This window comes from Anopheles funestus, chromosome 3RL (assembly GCF_943734845.2).
Source record: "Anopheles funestus chromosome 3RL, idAnoFuneDA-416_04, whole genome shotgun sequence".
NCBI classification, from domain to species: Eukaryota; Metazoa; Arthropoda; class Insecta; order Diptera; family Culicidae; genus Anopheles; species Anopheles funestus.
This window is the reverse complement of record NC_064599.1, coordinates 25465438-25481849: the sequence shown is the minus strand read 5'-3', so window position 1 is coordinate 25481849 and position 16412 is coordinate 25465438. Positions and strand designations below refer to the sequence as shown.

Here is a 16412-nt window from a genome sequence, read left to right as displayed (position 1 = left end):
CGTTGCGGTGGCATATTCTGGCGCACATTAAGCTATTCTTGCAGTGTGTTTACAAATATTGATATTTTTTGGTAATAAGTTGCTCGTGAAGCTATAATTTATTACAAAATAAATACGTTAATACCATTGAATGGTGGGGGAAGTGGTAGTCCCACCGGCCTGTTGGAGCCCGTTAAGTACTGTACACAATAAGGACATTTCAGGCGTGGTCGATAATCAAATAATTACAAGCAATTACCGTTGGCGCTCCTTTTAAGCTTTTCGGTAAATTGCAGTCGATATCGCATATCATCAAACGCACCGATGGTACGGATACGATGACGGTCCCGGTGAGTTGGAAATGGTAAGCAGAGACAAGATTAAAATTAACCTATTGTATTACCGCGAAAGCTCTGCTAACGATTGTGGTTACGAATGCAGTAGTAATGAGTTTTTGTTTCTTTTCCCCCCTAACGAGTATGTAAAGATAAGAATTAATGGGATTCATCTTCTCTTCTCTTACGTTACGCGGGATAATTCATTTTCAACTGCTCATTTCCTTCTGCCTTTCCAGCAATGACTACACGTCCAGGTGCTATCAGTGCTGGAGCGTATGCCGGTACTGTGGCGGTTGGCATCTGACCTTTCCGTACGTGGCCTTAGGTATAGCGCTCATCGTGTGGCCCCATCGGCTGTGGTTAAGCCACGTGGCAGGAGGGCTTTTGATAGGACTGGCCATGCTGCGGTTACTAACGGTGTGCAAGTTCCGACCGCACGGCAAGGATGATGAGCTGCTGAACCACTTTGATGAGCACGCTGACAAGTAAGTCTGTTTGGTAAAATACGCGCGTACCATTTTACGGACCGTGGTACATTTGCTCCAGGCCACTCGAGCCATGGTTAATGTGTGTTATGTATCATCATCATGGTGCGTTTGCACTTCCCGGAAAAGAAAAAAAAACGGAATTAGATTACCGGATAGAAAACTTTTACCACATCGACCACGTGTGTTGTACAATCGACGAGTTTGTACGGACTCCAATCGAGATACATGCCTAGAGAAAAGTTTTGCCAAAAGTTTATTTCATTTTTTTTTTTGCTTTTTTCGCAACAGGTACGACAACTTATCGGATGTTTTGGTGGATAATTCAATGCCTGAACCGGGCCATAGTTTGGAGGGTACGGGCAATGACAATCGCAACGACAACGAAGACGATGAGGAGGATGATGATTTGGCACTGAACGGTGGTGGCATGTGACCGGATGGGCCAATGCGCCCCAAATCGAAAGTGACCATCAAAAAGTGTATGAATCAAAATTACGAAAAGTTGGATAACGAATGTGATTGCGATGTAATCAAATAGGACACAACGGCACTGTAGGCAATGGAGCTTATGTGTTTTGTAAATAAAGTTAGTCAGTACAGTGACAGCAGATGCTTGCAAATATAAAGGAAAAACGTACATCATTGCCGGGACTTCGGAGTCACGGGTCCGGTACGCGCAAGACCGGGATTTTGTCGCTCGAATACTGGCGTTCAATAGCGACTGGGAAGTTATCCTTGAGCTGGTATCATTCAAATAAATATTCAAATTATTTATCAGTGTTTGTATGCAATTCCATCAATCGATATCACACTACTGTGTCCTCTCTCCCATGGTGGTTGATAACCGCTGATCGATAAAACGAAGCACAAGGTAAAATTATTTTAAACGAAAATCTTTTAAATAACGAAACATAAATAGATAAGTTACAACAAGATAGATATCACAGACCTGCCTTTACCAGTTTGGACAACGGATTCGGATTCACATCAGCAACTGCACACACTTTAAACGATGTTTCATTAGCACTTCGGAGTGATTTTCATCTTATTTAACAAAGATTTTCTTAACAAATACATATGGTTACGATGGTTTATGTGCTTTAGACATACGATTGCTTACCGCCTGCAATGCTAAAGTTACATCGATTGCCAGGGCGGTGTCATTGGTGTGGGGTTCTGCAGGTACGACATCACTACAGCGCTTACGCTGAGCATGAACGAGGACAGCACCTGTTTGGCGTCGTCTGAAATCCGGGAGTTAGCAAAACTAATACAGGAACAGTACAGCGCCAACCAGGCGCACCATTTCAGCTTCATCATCAAACCACACATTGAGAATATCATACCTGCGGGGGTTAAAAAAGTTAATGAGGATGAGCAAACTCTGTAGAAGCGTCTACATCAATCGAACAGCGGCTTATTAAATGCATACCAAGGATATTCATGTAATCTGGCATCAAATCATCCCCTACTCCAGCACCTTGATTGGCTGAATCGACTGGTTTGTAGCGATGCACCTTCTCGGGGCGACGGGGATTAATGAGTAGCGTCATAGTTCTGAAGAAAACGGAAACGAAACCAATCTCTTAAGCTAAAATAATCGGCAATTTCTCTATGTATAGTTGGTTTATACTTACATTGGACTAGGAAATCAATTGCAATTCAACCAATTTGGAGAAACACAATTTGCCGTGACAGCTGACTGCGAAGTGGCACCAAAATAAAGTGATCGTTTGACGTTTGTGTTGGAGGAAAACAATAGCATATCCGATATGTAACTGTTGACTTTCTAAACACACTAAAAATATTTAAATAGCATGAATTGTACTATTGAAATTATGTAAATGACTAATTTGTTAAATTATTCAAGCTACTATACACACTACATCGAATATTCATTGGTCAACCAGGCGATCCACCTATTCAAGAGAGGAAAGACTGTTTCAAACGTCGTAAAATATTCCCGTACACAAATTTTCTTGATATTTGCGCAACGTCAAACGTCATTGTTGATTATTTTTAATTTATTTTGGGACAACAAGCAACAAGAAAAAAAACTCCTTCAGGATCCTTTGGAAAATAGAAAATTAATCACAGAGAAAAATTACATGACATAGATTGTGCAGCATATTGTGCATAACCGCAACTTTCGGCAAATAAAATTCCCTCGCGCAGCAGGATTGTACAGTGGCACAGTGCGCTGTGATGGGTTTTTCATTGAAGCTCAAAACCAAATCGGGCCAGCAGCATATTGTAAGCAAGCTGGCAGAGACGACGACCGTCGGTGACCTTAAGACGCGTATCACCGAGCTCACCAACATTCCGGGCGATTCACTGCACGTAGTGCTTGGCTTTCCACCATTCAAACCATTGGACTTTTCCAACGAAGCCAGCCAGGTGTTAGCTTCCGGCATTAGCAATGGTGATACACTAATCGTGGAAGAGAAGTCACTGACGGAGGAAGAACGCAAGCAATTAGAAGCAGCGAAACGGTTGGAGCAGGATGAGAAGCTAGCAAAGGAACTGGCTGCACAGGGCAGTGAAAGTAGCGGCATTCTGTTGAAGAAGGTTGTTCCTTCGGACAATTCATGCCTTTTCACGAGCATAGGTAAGTGTGGTTCTGTGCCAGTCCGATTACGTAGCAAGTGTTTCCATCGTTTTCGTGGTTCGCTTAACGCATTTTCCGCTTTGCACCTTGAACGAACATTACGCAGGGTATGTTATCACGGGAAAGGTTGACCCTGAAAGCAGTCAGTACATGCGACAGATAATCGCGAGTACGGTGAATGCCGACAAGCACGAGTACAACGAAGGCATCCTAGGTCGTCCAAATGATGAGTACTGTGCCTGGATACTGCAGCCCGAATCGTGGGGTGGCGCCATCGAAGTTTCCATCCTGTCCGCTTACTATGGTCTCGAGTTTGACGTAGTCGACATTACAAATGCCATCATAAATCGGTTCGGCGAGGACAAGAACTATGGCATGCGTGCATTCCTGCTGTTCGATGGCATTCACTACGATCCTTTGTACCTGGAATCAACAAGTGTGAGTAAATGTGCAGTGAATTGTGTAGCGATCCACAATTCCATTAACTAACGATGGTTCGCACATTTGCAGGGAGAAGCACCAAAGACGATTTTCCCCATCGAAGACCAGTCCGTGTACCTACAAGCGGAGCAATTAGCCAAGGAAGCTAAATCCGCCCGCCAGTACACGGATGTGAACAAGTTCACCCTCAAGTGCATAGACTGCGACTGCTTCCTGAAAGGCCAGGTTGAAGCACAACAGCACGCACAAAAGACCGGCCACATCAACTTTGGCGAAGTTTGAACACGGCTGCTGTGTGTCCGTACGCGTTGGTCTGCGCGTCCGTAGCCTCCCAAATTATAAGCAAATTTTCTTGTGTAGGTATTCAATTGGTGCAATTTATAGTTTTTTTTTGTTTCGGAATAGTAGAATTGGTTTTATCCCTTGTATCCCCTTCGTCGTTTTACGGTGGGCTTGGGTAAAATCACACGCTTGCCTACGTATGCGATGAAGCACATAACCCACTCAGGTTTGGAAAATGCTCTTTTTAGCTCTTTTTTTGTGTATTTATGTTAACAAATGATGAATAAACATCACGTATCAGTTCGCAAGAGTTTCGCAACAATGCAACCCACACCTGACCATTTCTAGAGACTTTGCGTGGGAAAATATCACAACTAGTCGCTGTCACTGTCCGACATCGTGTCCTTCGTCGCATCGTCGTCCTTCTTGTCGTCCTCTTTGTAGTGCCGATACTCCTTCTTCAGCTCCCACATGTTTTTGTGGGGATTTTTCATATTATAGTCGCACACTTCCTTGAGGATTTCCTTCAGGTAGCTGATCGGTTGCCGAGTGATCCTCACCAGATCCTTAATATTGTAATACTGATGCTTCTCGAACGCGTGAAACAGCATATCGAGTACCGCGTTCTTATCGTCCCGGCTCTTCTTACCCTCGGCCTTCTTGCGTTCCCGATCCTCGATGTTGTGCTTGTGGTCCGAAACGGGTTTGTAGTTGTGCACGATCTTTTCGAGCGATTTCACTTGCCGTGCCGGTTGGGAAGCTTTCCGGATCGATTCGAGTTTCATCTTCATGTAGCAATTATCTGCATACGGACGGCATTCCAGCTTTTGTACGATGCGTCCCTCCATATACTGCTTCTCGCACTCGGGCACCGGATCATCCCGAGTGGTCGTGGTTGCATGGGAGAATACGCCCAACGTTTGTTTGGTTACGACCGACACATCCAGCCGGTGGTCACGGGGAATCTCCTCGGCCGGGTCTATATTTATGACCGCATCGGAAAGTGTGAGCGATACCTGTGCCTTCTGGCCGACTTGTTTGGAAATTTTCAGCTTCCCCACCTCGATATTGCCCGGTGCTTTTTCCCACTTGTTGGCAATGTACTTCGGTACCTTTACGAGCCACACACCACGGCCCGCGTTCGACAGATCGAGTTCCTTATCAACACGTATCGCTTCACCTTCTTTTGCCATTCTGCGTCGTCGGCAGCTTTGTGTTAACGAGGCGGAAAACGAAGGATAATCAAAATTATGTGCGTTTTCAACCACGGTACGCGTCTTGCTTGTTGGTGATGCGTTTTTTGACAGATGGGTAATATACGATGGTGTGCGTGTGATCTTTGAAGGAGAAAGAGCAACACATAGCAACAGCCAACGGAGAGTGAGAAAGAACTATTTGTTTACATTTATTGGAAACGGTGTGTAACATGAATGATTTCCTTTTCCAATCAGTAATTTATTAGTCCTTAAATATTCGAAATAAATGTCTTTACCATGATTAATAATTCGATTGTGTACTATTCATTTATGGATGGTCTTCACATGCATTGCACACGCTGTCGGATAATAAATCCTGCGTACGAACCCGCGTTCACGAACGACTAGAGCCATCCAAAGCTAGCCATCGTGCAATTCGTTTGGAACATAGCCGATACTTAAACTAATTTTAACTACGTATGCTCACACAATACGATACACATTCTCCGTCAGTCGAGTGATCAGTGGATCAAGTACTGCGGGACCTAAAGAATTCTTCCATAATTGATGCAGCAATTTTTCTGCTTCTTCTGTAGCACTTTGCTCACTCGGTGGTTTTGACACATCGGCCGCTCTGAGCATATCCAACGTGATATAAATAACCGCTCTATTCACCAACGGTTCCTCCGTGTCGCAAATCGTATGAAATGCTTGAGCAGCCCATGCTGGGACATCTTGAAAATTTCGTACCACCATCACTCCGCGCTGTAGTAATGCTTCTTTTTGCTGAGATAGAATCACACCATAGTCTTCATGGAAGTCGGGCTGCTTGAAGTATTTAGCGTCCAGCGTGATTGGTTCCGTTCCTCCAAAGCAACCGGCCGTTATGTTCGATACGCTGTTGATAAAACCGTCCAGAATAACCGTGGGCCCGTAGTGGAGGAAAAGAATTGTTCCTGGTTGCCTGTTTTCATCAACAGCAGTTGCTCGACGCACGTTCACAACCAACATGTCCCAGAGGTTCTCATCGACCGTTTTGTACCGCTCTTCTAGTTTAAGAAAAGCATCACAAGTTGCAAATGGCGTGTGCACATTTGTTACATTCCCGCTGATATCGGATTGGGCGTATCGTACTACAAATGCTATTGCTAAAAACACACATGCAACGATTACCATCACGCTAACAAATCCATTACCGCTGCTGGTTTCTGAGCTGAGTTTTAGTGATTCAGCCTGGTACCAATCAGCTTTGGGAGGAAGCGAAGATCTTCTCACAGTTGGCATCTCTTTAGAAGGAGTTCTTCGATAACTGTCCGATGAATGCTGCATGCTTGCACCTACTGGCGTGGCACTTTTGTCTTCTTCCATGGGTGTGAAATAGCGATGTAGTACTACGGGCTGGTGCCAATCATCATTCGGAGAAAGCGAAGTTCTTCCCGAAGTGTGCATTTGATTAAAATGTGCTCTTTTGTAATCGTCCGTTGAATGCTGCATGCTTGCATCTTCAGGTGAGGCACTTTTCTCCTCTTCTATAATAAGTTCCATATCGTCAGTGTAAGCGTCGGAAGAGGAATCATCCGAATCGATCAAATCCTGCTGCTCACAAGTTGACTGTGAACGATTTACACTGCTTTCTCGGCTAAAGGTGGCAGGTTGCTGTTCGTAAGAGCTGAAATTAATGAATCTAGGGTAATTCACGCGTACACGCGTATGTTATTTGCTAATGCAAATTAGCTTACCACTCATCTAGGTTTGCTATGATATCATCATCTTCTGCCAGAGAACTTCGCCGAACACTCTGGAGCGTTTTGCGTTTTTTAGGGCCTGAAACATTCAACTAAACGTTTTTGGTCAGTAACGCGATTTACAATCTTTGTAAACACGTAATTTTTACCTTTTTTGGGGTAACCATACCGATGCACGTCCTGGATTTATAATCAAAACAAACAGCAGTGCGTGTTTTTTTCTCATACCGCTTCGATTTCATCTCTCTCTCTCTCTCTCTCTCTCTCTCTCTCTCTCTTTCTCTCTCTCTTCCGTACTTACGTATGGATATTCTCGCTTTCTCTCTCATGCTTTTCAGCAAACACCGGATATAAAAGATACACATTCAGCACTGCTTTTTGCACTGGAAACTTGAACTCGGAATAAAATGAAATTGGTAAAAGATTTTTGTAGTCCACAAACATTTTTGTGGATTTTTGTAGTTGTAGTTTGTAGTTTGTTTGCCTTGTACACAACACATAAATTCTTTATTTTCCATTTTTAAATTGCACCGACACGAGCAGAAAGAAATGGAAGATAGTTTTTCATTGTATCCCCGGCTTCAATGAGCTACCTTCTCTCTATAAACTTTGGGCTCTGTCAATCGCATCACAACTGTCAGTGGGTAACGAACTTTGTTCAAATCAAGTGTTTTGGTAAAAAGGTTTGTTTCGCGCGTATTGCCCACCTAGCTATTGAAAATCTAACAAAATCAATCAACAATGAGTAATGCTGCATTCATAGATGATTGGAACAGTATAGTTCCGTTCAAAATCAAATCAATTGATTTGGAAAAACCTACGGAACAGTTTGTATACAAAGCAATACTCCATTTTTTCAAGCTCATGCATTACGATGTTTCCAGCTACGAAAACGTAAGCAAACGATACTTAGCGCTTTTCTCCCGGTTGTTAATGTATCAATTGTTTACCTCCTTTATGTTCAACTACCTACAGATGTACAGTGAATCAACCGAAACGATCACAGCGAAACGAGTGGAACTAGTAGCGAGAATCAACTACATCTATCAGCTGTGCTCAGATTCGAAACAAACTTCCTTCTTTTACATTGATCTGGTCAAGCCAAGTAAGATAGTTTGTGCATCTTCAAAAGAACAATATTTGCTGTAACCAGATATTTACTTACAGCGGGTAAAAAAATAGTACATCTATTGAAGATACTCCTAAACTATCTGTTCTACATCAACATGGTGAAAGAAAGCGTACAGGAAAAGGCCAACAGTTGTACCGAGAAGTATTTTGAGCTGAAAACCAAACTCAACCAGGAGCAAATAACGAAGGAAGAAAACAAAATTCGTGCCAACGATGTAAGAAAATGAATAATTTCTACTTAGGTTCTTAATATTGATCCCCTTTATCAATACTTATTTTCCATCAACAGATCAACCGTCACATAGAAGATATGAAAAATCAGCTTCCCCAGTTGAAGCATCAAATGGAAGCACTTCACCAACGCAAAGACACACTACAGGAAAGCATTGCTACATTGAAAGTAAACGACCAAAATCTGGCTGATAAAATTATCCAACTCAAAGTTGAACACTCGGAACTTACCGATCAGCTAGTAGCAGATGAAGAGGCCGCTTCGATGAAGAGCACAAAAAACTCCTTAGAACGAGAAATCGAAATTCTTATCGATGCGGAAAAACAACTTCAAAAAACCTATGAAATTCATGTTGCATCTATCAATGAGATGAGACCGTGTATTGCAATTCTGGAAAAATTGCTGCAATATGATTTCAACGATTGCTGCAAGTAAGTGTTTTATTGATGTAAAAATTCCCTCACTTAGCAAATATTCTTTCATTTACGGTATTATTTTTTTCCAGAAACTTGCAAATCGAATTAACCGAACTGAATAATTTGTACGATAAGTTACAAAAACAATACAGTTCTTTAATGAGCTTTTCAGACGGTTTGCAAAAAAATTGCAACGATGTAGAAGCACTTATTGCAGAGAAAAATCAAGAGCTTAATGTTCGGAAAAAAGTGTCAGAAAAGAGTGAGAGGAAAAGTGATAAGTAAGTATAAATAATGTAGTAATAAAGCGACAGCTTTATAACTCATTATATTAACCAATTATTGTTTTTGATATTATACTCTTTGCAGCAAACTTGTCGAGCAGGAGGCCTGTCTTAAAGCTTTGCAAGAAAGCAACGAAATGTATGAACAAATGGTGGTAGTTCAAAGACTAGAAGTGCAAAGAATTATTGAAATGACTGAAGAATCTTTGGTGCTTATCAAGCAAAATTTAGTTCCGTAGTGTGGTAAGATTGGCTTGAGAGAGCTCATCATTTTTACACAAGTTTGCTCTGTCTGATTTAATTTGCTTATCTAAATAATCATACATTTCTCAATTCGTTTTAAATTAACTTTATGCAGGGCTACATTTTAATTATCATGCAAAAAATGATTCCTCTTCGATGCACCTGGTTGCATGAAAGGCCAGTATAAGATCCCTAATGAACGTTTGATTACCAAATCATTCGATCTTCTTTGGATAGATACTTAATATATAATAGATCTTTCGAAAGATACGTAACACAGAAAGGAAATATATAATTTGGCAAACAACTTTCAACACACAAGACTGTTTGATGTCTTCTATGATTCTCCCAAATTCCAAGATATTTTTTGGCTGAAAGCAACAAGGAGAACATCCATTAGATGTCCGCCAGCTACATTTTTCCTATCGTTTATTGGTCTTTAATTTTCCCTGTGAATGTTTTAAAAAATGATTTGTTCTGTATTTTAATTGAGAACAAATTTTTTATACGAAAAACCTCATTCAGTGCGAAATTTGTTGCAATTATCGCCGATAAGACGATCTGAGCTGCTGATAACGTAAAAAATTACCTAATATTTAGCTCTTAGAAATTTTCACCGCTATATCCTGATTTCATCACTTTTTGCGCCAAATAAATTTTAATTATAGAATGAGGGATCTATTATTCCTCCACCACCATGCATCTGAATTAAAATTTCAAATAATTCTTTTCAATGTAACATAGTAACATATCTTTATTTTAACTTAAGCAATGATCTTCGATCTTTAAATCGATCGGTTCGCTTAATCATAATCTAGAAAAAATAGCCATAAATTTGTCCCCACTCATTCGGGTCACCTTTTGACCTTCCTCACTGCTGTCCAAAAGCTTCGGTGCGAGTATGTCTTCCTGAGCTTCAGTGTCTGGCAAACGCGTGAAGCACGGATGCTCCTCGATATGCTTGCACATCCATTCGTGAAGTTCCCGCACATCGGTGACGGTGTAAATTTTCCCACCCGGACGCAGAACATACGCGTACTCGCTCAGCAACGTGGAATTAATGATACGCCATTTGTGTTTCGCCTTTTTAAAGTGCGGATCCGGATACAGGAAAAACAGCTTCTCCAGCTGATGTTTGTGGAAGTAGTTCGGTAAGTACTTCATGGCGTTCGTACGAATACAAGCAATATTTTCGTACTTTCCCTTGTGTCGCTGGCGTAACGCTTTAATACGATCCATCACGTAATCGGACACCTTTACCCGTATCTCCATACCGAGCGCCAACTTATCTGGGTAAGTTTCTCCCAAAGTGACCAGAAATCCCCCATAGCCACAGCCAATGTCCGCAAATTCAACGCACCGGTTGCCAATGCTGGGATACAGTTCTTTCCAATCGCTCAATTCTGGCGACGAAGGATAATCGAAACTATGGTCCGCAATGGGATTTGAGTGGGCACGTTGGCGATAAAATCGCTTCTGCGGTAGTTTCACTTGCTGATCGATGGGCTCTTCCACCGTGTCCATTGTACAATCGTTGCAGTATGGGTTTTCTGTAAAATTAACCGTTTAGGGATTAGTTTCGTAAAACCACCATATAAAATGCTATCTCTAAAAGGTGGGGAATGAAAATTAAGGCACAAACTTACGATTTACATGCAGAGCCGGTATCGCGTGTTTTGTTTCCCGTGGTGTTGTTTTGATTCCTGTTCGACTGTCAATGCTGCCGAAAAAAAACGAGTCAGGCTATACCAACCAGCTCAATACTTCGTTTACAAATGTGTCGTTACAAGCCTGTACAAGTCGTATTCACTTCAAGTTGAATAAGATCAAGTATTTTTTTCAAAATCTGTTCATTTATATTATAGATCAGCCTACGCAGTAGACAACACGTGCTGTATTTGCTTGTAAACTGCCCACAGAAGTTGAAAAAAACACCAAAAATTTACAAGCACAGCTTCCTGCAACGTTTATGTGTGTCAGGTAGAATAGAGCTGTGCTTTGGTTGATTTGTCTAATTTAACATTTCCTTCTGCAAAATTTATTGAATAACTTCTTTCTCACACGGTGAAAGAATAGTTAAAAATAGCAATCGTTATACGATTAAAGAAGGATGAGTCAATAATTGTTTGCATTCAATAAAATTTAGATGCGTATAGTCGAATTTTATTTGTGACGATTCCATAATCGACAAACGCATACGAGTATCCATGTCTAACAGTCTTTGGTATTGGGTATTTATTGTAACGTATTCTCACTCTAAATCCAACAAATCATCAGCGATTTCATCGTCTTCATCGCTTTCGCATGCACTTTCCTCATCTGATTTATTCTTGCTTGACGATTTTTTGCCTTGCTTTCGCTTTCCGTCTTTTGTACTATCGATGAGTTTAAGCAAGGATCGCCAAAAATTCATTGGTTTTGCAAATTCTACCAACGTACGAAAGTTTCCAGCAATCGCTAATGCCAGCTCTTCCAACCGTTTGTCAACCAGACCCATTTGCGCAGGTTCGATCTTCTGCACATATTTGCGAACTTCCTGCTGGAAAGAGTGGTACACTGCAATCATTTTTTCCACAATCGTTGTCTGCAAAATGGAAGTATCATAAGTTAACAGGTTTTTAAGCACGCCCTAGTTAAAGATTGATTCTCAATTACCATTTCAGTTTCGTGCTGTGTTTGAGCAGCTTTTAATCGGGATCTTTTCGCGGAGGGTCCTTCATTGCCGCTAGCATTTGTGCTCGTTTCGTCTTCCGTTGCCGTTGCACCTTTCGACGTGGCTTTGTCACGATTTCTTACACCGCACATGCATTTAAAAACGTAAATTAAGTCAACAAGCGTACCAACACCCTGTGAACACTCTACGTATTTGCCCTTCGATAGCTGTTGGTAGATTTTGTTAACGTTCTTTAACAATTTCAGTAAACTCATGTCGTCAATGTTTTGTATGAAGAAATCATAAATGGCACAACGTTTCTGCTGCGACGCTTCATCGCTTCCGGCCAAATCACATTCTTCATTGTCGAGATCCGCGGCAGGAAACATGTCACTTTCTGCGTATTTCTGTAAAACACCATTTTTTGTTTTCGTTAGAATAAGGGCAGAAAAAAAACTAATTTGTCCTAACTTTTGTTTTCTATAACGACTTGTGATACTCTACGTTTAATTTAAAGACTACAAACTGTGGGTCTAAGATCTATGAAAACTATGACCATGAGGTAATGGAATAGGAAAAAGAAACCATTTGAAAAACTTACCAAATAGTTATTAAACACGTAGACACATTCCAAAAATGATACTTTCAATAACTTCTCATTCTTCGAATTCACGTACAGTTGTATTACGTAGAAGGCTTGTGCCGCAATATGATCGTCCTCGTCGATAATTAATTTTAGAATGTTCAACAGTACGATACCGCGCATCTTCACGTAATCCTGCAAGATCAGTTCATTCAGATTGTTCAGCGCAACGCTCCTCACGGACAAGTATCGAGAACTAAGCTGTCCGATAACTGTTGAAATAGATGAATCCACCAAAGACGTGTGCCTGCCAAGTGTACAAGATCGATCGTTAATCAAATGTAATATTATCCCTCATTTGAACAGACACACCGACGTACCTTTTGCAAAGATCGGCAAAAGCCGTTATTAGCGTGCATGAAATGCTTTGATGAATGTTCTTAAACTTCAATAACCTATTAAAATCAGCAATTACCGTCGATGCCAACGATCCATCGCGTAAACCAAACCTCGCCAGCACTATTATCGTAACATTAATCTTACGCGTTTGATTGGTTTGTACTAGTACTGTTGGGTAAATTACGGAACATTAATTGAATAGCTCGTCTAATCCAAAATGTGACAGCGAATGGATAGGAAATGAGGCATACTTACAAACTTTTTCATCAGCAGCAATACGTGCTAAATAGTTTAGCAATATACTCATTATGTTGCTATCAGGCTTAACGTTTAGATCGGTCGCTGCTTCAGCATACACGAGCAGACTTATTAAGTAGCGCTCGTTTGCCAAATGGGCACTGGTATAGTGTGAATGAAAGTGTAACAAATATTCCGCACTGCTGTCACGTATCGTGGTTATCCACGTTTCATGTATGGCACCATCGGCCTTTTCCTTTATCATGCAGCACAAGCTATATATGTCACTAACAAGCGATATGTTTGTGCTTCCGGTGCGTAGTAAATCGCTCAATATTTTAAACAGCTGATTTAACCCTGGACGCGTAAAGTCGGATAGCCAGGATTTTATCACGGATAGGATGTACTGCAAACATATTGGTGAGTTGTACTGGAAAGGAGATGAAACAAAAATACACATTAAGGGAAAAAAAGAAACACAGCAAAGAGAAAATAGCTTACCGTATCTTGCTGCAAAATGTCGTTCATAGTTTTGATGACCAGGTCAGGATTTTTGGACTTCATTTTGTTTGCTATAATGGCCAGTATAATCCATGCCTCACTACAGTTCACCGTAAAGATGTGGGACTCTATGATACTAAGATTTTTGGCACTACAGTTTAGGCAAAAGGGAAACAAAAAAAAAGAAAATTAAAGTTTATTTAATTGCATTTATTGCCAGAATATACTTACGTCAGAATGGATTTCTGTATCCAAGAGTCGACGGCTGATTTGAGCACATTTATTTTTCCTATAACCAATATGGAGCGAACGATCATCCACGGGGTGAATACTTTCCTGGACGAGGAATCTTCGTACCGACAAATATTATCGAACACATTCGTCTTAAGGCTTTCCATTGCCGATTCCTTTAACTTTTGGTCAATATCATCAAGGAAAAAGAGTAAACACTTTGACCACAGCTTTATCAGTGGTAAATAGTTCGGATACAGTGCGATCAGCTTGTTCAGCACATTCAGCGTAGTACGGCGCATTAGCATGACGGGATCTTTCGCAAGCTTTGTAATGATGTGGTCAAATATTGGTTCATCTATTCGGTTTCTGTTCAGCTCCAAAATATACTCCAAGCAGGATAAAGCAACACGTCTTATGGCGGACATTGGCGATAGCATGGCGTCGTATATTATGTTCGGCAGAGATGTTAATATGTCTTCGATCGTTTCTATCCCTGCCACATCGGATGTCAGCTTTTGAGCTTTTAAGGCAGATTTACTAGAACCCGCCAAACTGTTATCACTGGTCGATTCGTTCACAACGGCGGATGATTGCTGATGACCAAAGTTAAGAACATTTCTAGAAATGCCTAGCTCTAGTTCGGCTGTTTGAAAAAGCTCCTCAACGTCGTTCATCTGAAGGTAGTTTTTTTCATCTTCATCTGCATTGGCGGAATAGAAAGCGTCCCGAAATATTTGCTTTATAGTTTTGTTACCGTTCTGGAACATTTTCAGCAAACATTGGAATGCCTTCACCTTTACAGTATTGGACTTTTCGATCAGCTTGTTGTGGAGCAATTTGATCAACTCAATTTCACGCGGTACGCTCGATATCTCTGATTGGAACAATTCCCAATCGACGCTACAGTCGACCGTTGCTAACTTTGCTATCATTTCTATGATATTAATGCGAGTGCCAGTCTCTGCATGTGCTTCTATCTGTTTGAGGTAGTCGACGATGGAAACGTTACATTTTCTGTACATGACCAGCTCGTACCGTACGGCTGCATCCAGCAGTATTGCGTAGTCATCGGGACGGGCGAAAACTTTCGGTGGGTTCGTAAGTACCGATTTGATGAAATTTGTCAACACTCCACATGTGTCGGCAGGGTTTTGTTCGAGCAATCGCAAAAACACATTATGCACCTGGAAAGCCGACGAAACGTTTTTATACTCCGCACTATAGAATACGGCCGTCTTGTTCAGTATCATGCTTATGGTTGCGGAGCATTGGTTGTGATCGTCATGCTCCGGCAAACAAATGATGCTTAACGTTGTGAATATGTTTTCCGCCATTTGTTCCGCTTCTGCACGGCTGTGTGCATGCTTTATGCAGTAAATAAGGAGGTTTTTAAACGTTTCAACCAATTTGTGTTTCGAAGGTTCACAGTTTTTCAGCGTCATACATCTGAGCAAAAGTTGCAAATCCTCCAGGATGGATATATAGTCTAGCATTAGCCGACTCGCTTCGGTGGTATTTTTCATTCGTCCTTGTGGTGCACCCGCTTTACCGGGTTCGTACAGTCGATTGATTAGCTTGAAAACATCCAAACTTTTCGCAAATACCTGTTCATCGAACACTGTCGTTTGTTTCTGTCCCGGTGTGCTTAACAAAACAATGTACAATCTTGCCGAATAAATGGCCAAGTTCCGATGGGTCGCTTCCGTTGGGTAGAGCTCAGCGAGACAGATCATGGCGTAAATGAAACTTAAAAAATGCTCGATATTTATTTTTTTCGATAAATATTGCCAATTGTCGTACTGATCGAATCGGCCAGCGGTGTTGCGAATGTTTTCCACCTCACGAATCATGTCCCGCATCAAATCAAGCAACTCTGAATCACGTTTCGCTCGTTTCACCATCGGAAGGCTGCGCAGATCGTGTACGTTGGGAGTTTTTCTTGGAACACCAGCTTCACCGTCCTGGTCAGCATCACTATCGTCACTGTTGTCACTATTAACCGGTGTGGTACTGCTGCCATTTTCCCTCTCTTCGCACAAACGATCTATTTGATCGATCGACACTGAAGAATCGAAATAACCGGGCAACTGGTCCAGCAATAAATGTACGTGCGTAGGAGCCATTTAAAACAAAACAACCAACTGTGTGATTTTGAGAAATTGTCAACAAACCAAACGTAAACACAAAACTGCTGTCAAATCTGCGACAGTCCGAATGCAACTGCAATTGCAATCACGAAACCTCGCGGATTACATTTCGAAACCTGCTTTCAATTTCAAACAAGCGTAAATTATGAGGAGAAAATTATTAACATAAATCTCGAGCCATCTAGAAACCCCACTTGCAAAATAAAACAACGAACAATTTTCTCCACTTCAAAATTTTAAATCCCCATCCAATTCTACAGCATGGTAGAAGCAGC

The 16412-nt window shown here is 41.4% G+C and overlaps 8 protein-coding genes across 9 annotated transcripts in view; 3 read left to right on the top strand and 5 right to left on the bottom strand.

The window, feature by feature from the left end:
* LOC125770329 (uncharacterized) overlaps window positions 1-1582 on the top strand; it is a 30408-nt gene extending 28826 nt beyond the window's left edge. For both annotated transcript variants that reach the window (XM_049439760.1, XM_049439761.1), the window contains 2 exons: window positions 554-802; window positions 1094-1582. In XM_049439760.1, coding sequence (XP_049295717.1) covers window positions 554-802; window positions 1094-1238 — 394 coding nt within the window. In that variant the 3' untranslated portion in view covers window positions 1239-1582. The remainder of the gene's footprint in view (window positions 1-553; window positions 803-1093) is intronic.
* A 238-nt stretch (window positions 1583-1820) lies between these two features.
* On the bottom strand, window positions 1821-2573 carry LOC125770332 (protein Asterix). Its single transcript, XM_049439763.1, has 3 exons — window positions 2443-2573; window positions 2238-2362; window positions 1821-2151 (listed from the first exon to the last, which is right to left on the bottom strand). Exons 2-3 carry the CDS (start codon window positions 2356-2358, stop codon window positions 1943-1945), a joined length of 330 nt encoding a protein of 109 aa, XP_049295720.1. The 5' UTR covers window positions 2359-2362; window positions 2443-2573; the 3' UTR covers window positions 1821-1942.
* A 243-nt stretch (window positions 2574-2816) lies between these two features.
* Window positions 2817-4463, top strand: LOC125770326 (ubiquitin thioesterase OTU1). The gene is made up of 3 exons (XM_049439757.1): window positions 2817-3413; window positions 3520-3851; window positions 3924-4463. Exons 1-3 carry the CDS (start codon window positions 3011-3013, stop codon window positions 4134-4136), a joined length of 948 nt encoding a protein of 315 aa, XP_049295714.1. The 5' UTR covers window positions 2817-3010; the 3' UTR covers window positions 4137-4463.
* On the bottom strand, window positions 4457-5483 carry LOC125770327 (general transcription factor IIF subunit 2). Its single transcript, XM_049439758.1, has one exon. The coding sequence runs from the start codon at window positions 5327-5329 to the stop codon at window positions 4511-4513; it is 819 nt and encodes a 272-aa protein (XP_049295715.1). The 5' UTR covers window positions 5330-5483; the 3' UTR covers window positions 4457-4510.
* Window positions 5484-5570: 87 nt separating this feature from the next.
* Window positions 5571-7570, bottom strand: LOC125770324 (uncharacterized). Its single transcript, XM_049439755.1, has 3 exons — window positions 7227-7570; window positions 7072-7169; window positions 5571-7001 (listed from the first exon to the last, which is right to left on the bottom strand). Exons 1-3 carry the CDS (start codon window positions 7440-7442, stop codon window positions 5816-5818), a joined length of 1500 nt encoding a protein of 499 aa, XP_049295712.1. The 5' UTR covers window positions 7443-7570; the 3' UTR covers window positions 5571-5815.
* Window positions 7571-7704: 134 nt separating this feature from the next.
* Window positions 7705-10121, top strand: LOC125770325 (protein bicaudal D-like). Its single transcript, XM_049439756.1, has 6 exons — window positions 7705-7971; window positions 8053-8182; window positions 8245-8423; window positions 8498-8871; window positions 8946-9137; window positions 9226-10121. The coding sequence occupies exons 1-6, from the start codon at window positions 7819-7821 to the stop codon at window positions 9377-9379; spliced, it is 1182 nt and encodes a 393-aa protein (XP_049295713.1). The 5' UTR covers window positions 7705-7818; the 3' UTR covers window positions 9380-10121.
* A 24-nt stretch (window positions 10122-10145) lies between these two features.
* LOC125770328 (tRNA (guanine-N(7)-)-methyltransferase) lies at window positions 10146-11222 on the bottom strand. Its single transcript, XM_049439759.1, has 2 exons — window positions 11030-11222; window positions 10146-10933 (listed from the first exon to the last, which is right to left on the bottom strand). Exon 2 carries the CDS (start codon window positions 10905-10907, stop codon window positions 10191-10193), a length of 717 nt encoding a protein of 238 aa, XP_049295716.1. The 5' UTR covers window positions 10908-10933; window positions 11030-11222; the 3' UTR covers window positions 10146-10190.
* A 367-nt stretch (window positions 11223-11589) lies between these two features.
* Window positions 11590-16335, bottom strand: LOC125770323 (condensin-2 complex subunit D3). Its single transcript, XM_049439754.1, has 7 exons — window positions 13988-16335; window positions 13757-13907; window positions 13274-13685; window positions 13000-13186; window positions 12638-12926; window positions 12039-12443; window positions 11590-11967 (listed from the first exon to the last, which is right to left on the bottom strand). Exons 1-7 carry the CDS (start codon window positions 16111-16113, stop codon window positions 11635-11637), a joined length of 3903 nt encoding a protein of 1300 aa, XP_049295711.1. The 5' UTR covers window positions 16114-16335; the 3' UTR covers window positions 11590-11634.
* Window positions 16336-16412: the final 77 nt, after the last annotated feature.

Excerpts from the sequence above, each read along its gene's own strand:
- LOC125770328 (XM_049439759.1), bottom strand. The coding sequence starts at position 10,907 with ATGGACACGGTGGAAGAGCCCATCGATCAGCAAGTGAAACTACCGCAG.
- LOC125770326 (XM_049439757.1), top strand. The coding sequence starts at position 3,011 with ATGGGTTTTTCATTGAAGCTCAAAACCAAATCGGGCCAGCAGCATATT. Across the intron at positions 3,414-3,519 it reads ATGCCTTTTCACGAGCATAG|GGTATGTTATCACGGGAAAG; the intron begins GTAAGTGTGGTT and ends AACATTACGCAG. Across the intron at positions 3,852-3,923 it reads TGTACCTGGAATCAACAAGT|GGAGAAGCACCAAAGACGAT; the intron begins GTGAGTAAATGT and ends GCACATTTGCAG.
- LOC125770327 (XM_049439758.1), bottom strand. The coding sequence starts at position 5,329 with ATGGCAAAAGAAGGTGAAGCGATACGTGTTGATAAGGAACTCGATCTG.
- LOC125770332 (XM_049439763.1), bottom strand. The coding sequence starts at position 2,358 with ATGACGCTACTCATTAATCCCCGTCGCCCCGAGAAGGTGCATCGCTAC. Across the intron at positions 2,152-2,237 it reads AGATTACATGAATATCCTTG|GTATGATATTCTCAATGTGT; the intron begins GTATGCATTTAA and ends TAACCCCCGCAG.
- LOC125770323 (XM_049439754.1), bottom strand. The coding sequence starts at position 16,113 with ATGGCTCCTACGCACGTACATTTATTGCTGGACCAGTTGCCCGGTTAT. Across the intron at positions 13,908-13,987 it reads ATACAGAAATCCATTCTGAC|TGCCAAAAATCTTAGTATCA; the intron begins GTAAGTATATTC and ends CCTAAACTGTAG. Across the intron at positions 12,927-12,999 it reads TTTGCCGATCTTTGCAAAAG|GCACACGTCTTTGGTGGATT; the intron begins GTACGTCGGTGT and ends TACACTTGGCAG.
- LOC125770325 (XM_049439756.1), top strand. The coding sequence starts at position 7,819 with ATGAGTAATGCTGCATTCATAGATGATTGGAACAGTATAGTTCCGTTC. Across the intron at positions 7,972-8,052 it reads ATGTTTCCAGCTACGAAAAC|ATGTACAGTGAATCAACCGA; the intron begins GTAAGCAAACGA and ends AACTACCTACAG. Across the intron at positions 8,872-8,945 it reads GATTTCAACGATTGCTGCAA|AAACTTGCAAATCGAATTAA; the intron begins GTAAGTGTTTTA and ends ATTTTTTTCCAG.
- LOC125770324 (XM_049439755.1), bottom strand. The coding sequence starts at position 7,442 with ATGTGTATCTTTTATATCCGGTGTTTGCTGAAAAGCATGAGAGAGAAA. Across the intron at positions 7,170-7,226 it reads GTATGGTTACCCCAAAAAAG|TTGAATGTTTCAGGCCCTAA; the intron begins GTAAAAATTACG and ends AAAAACGTTTAG. Across the intron at positions 7,002-7,071 it reads ATAGCAAACCTAGATGAGTG|CTCTTACGAACAGCAACCTG; the intron begins GTAAGCTAATTT and ends CATTAATTTCAG.